Below are 2,837 nucleotides of genomic sequence, written 5' to 3' on the forward strand. Positions count from 1 at the left end.
GGGACTGTCCACCCCGCAGGCCACCCGCCGCCCCTCAGGGGGACTGTCCACCCCGCAGGCCACCTGCTGCCCCTCGGGGGGACTGTCCACCCCGCTGGCCACCCGCCGCCCCTCGGGGGGACTGACCACCCCGCTGGCCACCCACTGCCCTTCAGTGAGACCCCTGTTCACCACCGCCCGTGCCGACCTCCAGTGCCTTGCTCTCCTTGCTGACCTCCAGGCTGACTGGACAGACTCTCCCTGTCCTGGGCCTCCTCAGCAGAGAAGGGTCAGGGAGCATCTACCCACCTCCGTGTCATTTCCACACGCCCACACCATGTCACACAACACAGCACACACGTGTGCGTCACACTACACACACCTGCGTCACCACACACTTGCACCCCACTACACGCACAGACCTCCATCCATCCCCGCACACGCGTGCACAGACCTCCATCCATACCCGCACACGCATGCACAGACCTCCATCCATACCCGAACATGCACGCACAGACCGCCATCCATCCCCCCCCACACAGACCTCCATCCATCCCCACACACACACGCACAGACCTCCATCCATCCCCACACACGCACAGACCTCCATCCATCCCCACACACACACACACAGACCTCCATCCATCCCCACACACACACGTCCCCACACACACATGGACACACGTGCACAGACCTCCATCCATCCCCACACACACACGCACAGACCTCCATCCATCCTCGCACACACGTGCACAGACCTCCATCCATCCCCGCACACACGTGCACAGACCTCCACCCATCCCCGCACACACGTGCACAGACCTCCATCCATCCCTGCACACACGTGCACAGACCTCCACCCATCCCCGCACACACGTGCACAGACCTCCATCCATCCCCGCACATGTGCACAGACCTCCATCCATCCCCGCACATGCGTGCACGTGGCTGTACTCGTGACCTGGGTCTCCCTGCGTGTCCCAGGCCCGCAGCACACGCATGCACGTGGCTGTACTCGTGACCTGGGTCTCCCTGCGTGTCCCAGGCCCGCAGCCTGCAGGCGGTGCCCAGGCTGGTGAAGCTCTTCAACCATGCCAACCAGGAGGTGCAGCGCCACGCCACGGGGGCCATGCGCAACCTTATCTACGACAACGCAGAGAACAAACTGGCCCTGGTGGAGGAGAACGGCATCTTCGAGCTGCTGCGGACGCTCCGCGAGCAAGATGACGAGCTGCGCAAGAATGTCACAGGTGCGTCCCGTCCAGGCTGCCCTCCAGGGCCCCTCCCCACGGCCGCCCCCACGCCCTCCTCCTCCTCCCTCACTTTTCCCCTCCTCCTCTGTGCTGTTCTCCATGATCTGTGACAGACACATTTCCCCTGTTCTGTCTCTTTCCTTGGTCCCCAAATTCTGTCCTTCTGGCTCTGTCCCTCACTTATTTATTTTCAGTCACGGGAATGGAATTCAGGGCCTCACAGACGCCATGCAATTGCTCTGTCATCGACCTGTACCCCAGCCAAGACTCTCTCCTCACAGTCACCTTCACCTCTGGTCCCCCATGACCCTAATTCTTGTTCTCTGTCCCTCGGTTCTCACCCCACAACACTGGCCCCAGCACTGGGTGCCTCTCCAGCAGGCTCTCGGTGAGGAGGCACCAGGTACAGGAGAGCGCAGGCCGTATCCAGCTCCGTTCTCAGAAGGGAGCCCTCAGCCTCCTGACCCCTGCCTTGGCCCGCCCACCCAGGAATCCTATGGAACTTGTCATCCAGTGACCACCTAAAGGACCGCCTGGCCAGAGACACGCTGGAGCAGCTCACAGATCTGGTGCTGAGCCCCCTGTCAGGGGCCGGGGGGCCCCCCCTCATCCAACAGAACGCCTCCGAGGCCGAGATCTTCTACAACGCTACCGGTTTCCTCAGGTGTGCTGGGCCGCAGGGCCAGAGGCCAAGGGGGGGACAGCCGGTGCCCGTGTGGGGAGGGAGAGGAGGAAGCGCTGGAGAGCCGTGCCCGTGTGGGGCGGGGTCAGCGTGCAGAGCCGTGCCCGTGTGGGGAGGGGGGCAGCGCTGGAGAGCTGGTGCCTGTGCGGGGAGGGTCAGCGCTGGACAGCCGTGCCCATGCGGGAAGGGAGAGGAGGAAGTGCTGGAGAGCCGTGCCCGTGCGGAGTGGGGCAGCCCTGGGAAGTGGTGCTTGTGTCTGAGGCCTGAGGGACAGGCTAAGATTGGCTGGTGGGCCTGGAGAGCAGGGACTAGGACAAGCCACCTCTGGCTACCAGGTGGAAGGCGCGTCGGGCCCAGCTGCAGGCTCAGCTCTCATTAAATCGGGTCCCAACCCTCAAGTGGTATCAAGGGGCAGGCCCTGCCATGTCTAGCAGGTGGAAAATGCTGGTGGCCGTGAATCTCACCTAGGGCGGAGGCTTTGGCCTGGAGTCCCTAGGGACAGCTGGGCCGGGACCCTGAGGGGGACTCGATCTGTTTCCCTCCCCAGGAACCTCAGCTCGGCCTCCCAGGCCACACGGCAAAAGATGCGCGAGTGCCACGGGCTGGTGGACGCTCTGGTCGCCTACATCAACCACGCCCTGGACGTGGGCAAATGCGAGGACAAGGTGAGGGGCGGCGGTGGCTGGGGGTCCCCCGGCTTCAGCCTGCGCTGACGGCCGCCCTCCACCCCCACAGAGCGTGGAGAACGCCGTGTGCGTGCTGCGGAACCTCTCGTACCGCCTGTATGACGAGATGCCGCCCTCGGCCCTGCAGCGGCTGGAGGGCCGGGGCCGCGGGGCCCTCGCAGGCCCGGGGAGAGGGCTGCACACTCCCACCCCGGAAACGTCTAGAACCCAGCGGAGACGCCCCTGAAACACACCCGC

General features: G+C 64.5%; 1 protein-coding gene across 1 annotated transcript in view; it reads left to right on the top strand.

Moving 5' to 3' along the window:
• Positions 1-2,837, top strand: part of Pkp3 (plakophilin 3) — a 23,121-nt gene that overhangs the window by 7,218 nt on the left and 13,066 nt on the right. The window contains exons 4-8 of the mRNA XM_013033341.1: positions 20-154; positions 1,025-1,229; positions 1,722-1,896; positions 2,462-2,579; positions 2,650-2,757. Coding sequence (XP_012888795.1) covers positions 20-154; positions 1,025-1,229; positions 1,722-1,896; positions 2,462-2,579; positions 2,650-2,757 — 741 coding nt within the window. The remainder of the gene's footprint in view (positions 1-19; positions 155-1,024; positions 1,230-1,721; positions 1,897-2,461; positions 2,580-2,649; positions 2,758-2,837) is intronic.

The sequence above is a fragment of the Dipodomys ordii genome, unplaced genomic scaffold (assembly GCF_000151885.1).
Source record: "Dipodomys ordii isolate 6190 unplaced genomic scaffold, Dord_2.0 Scaffold166, whole genome shotgun sequence".
NCBI lineage: Eukaryota > Metazoa > Chordata > Mammalia > Rodentia > Heteromyidae > Dipodomys > Dipodomys ordii.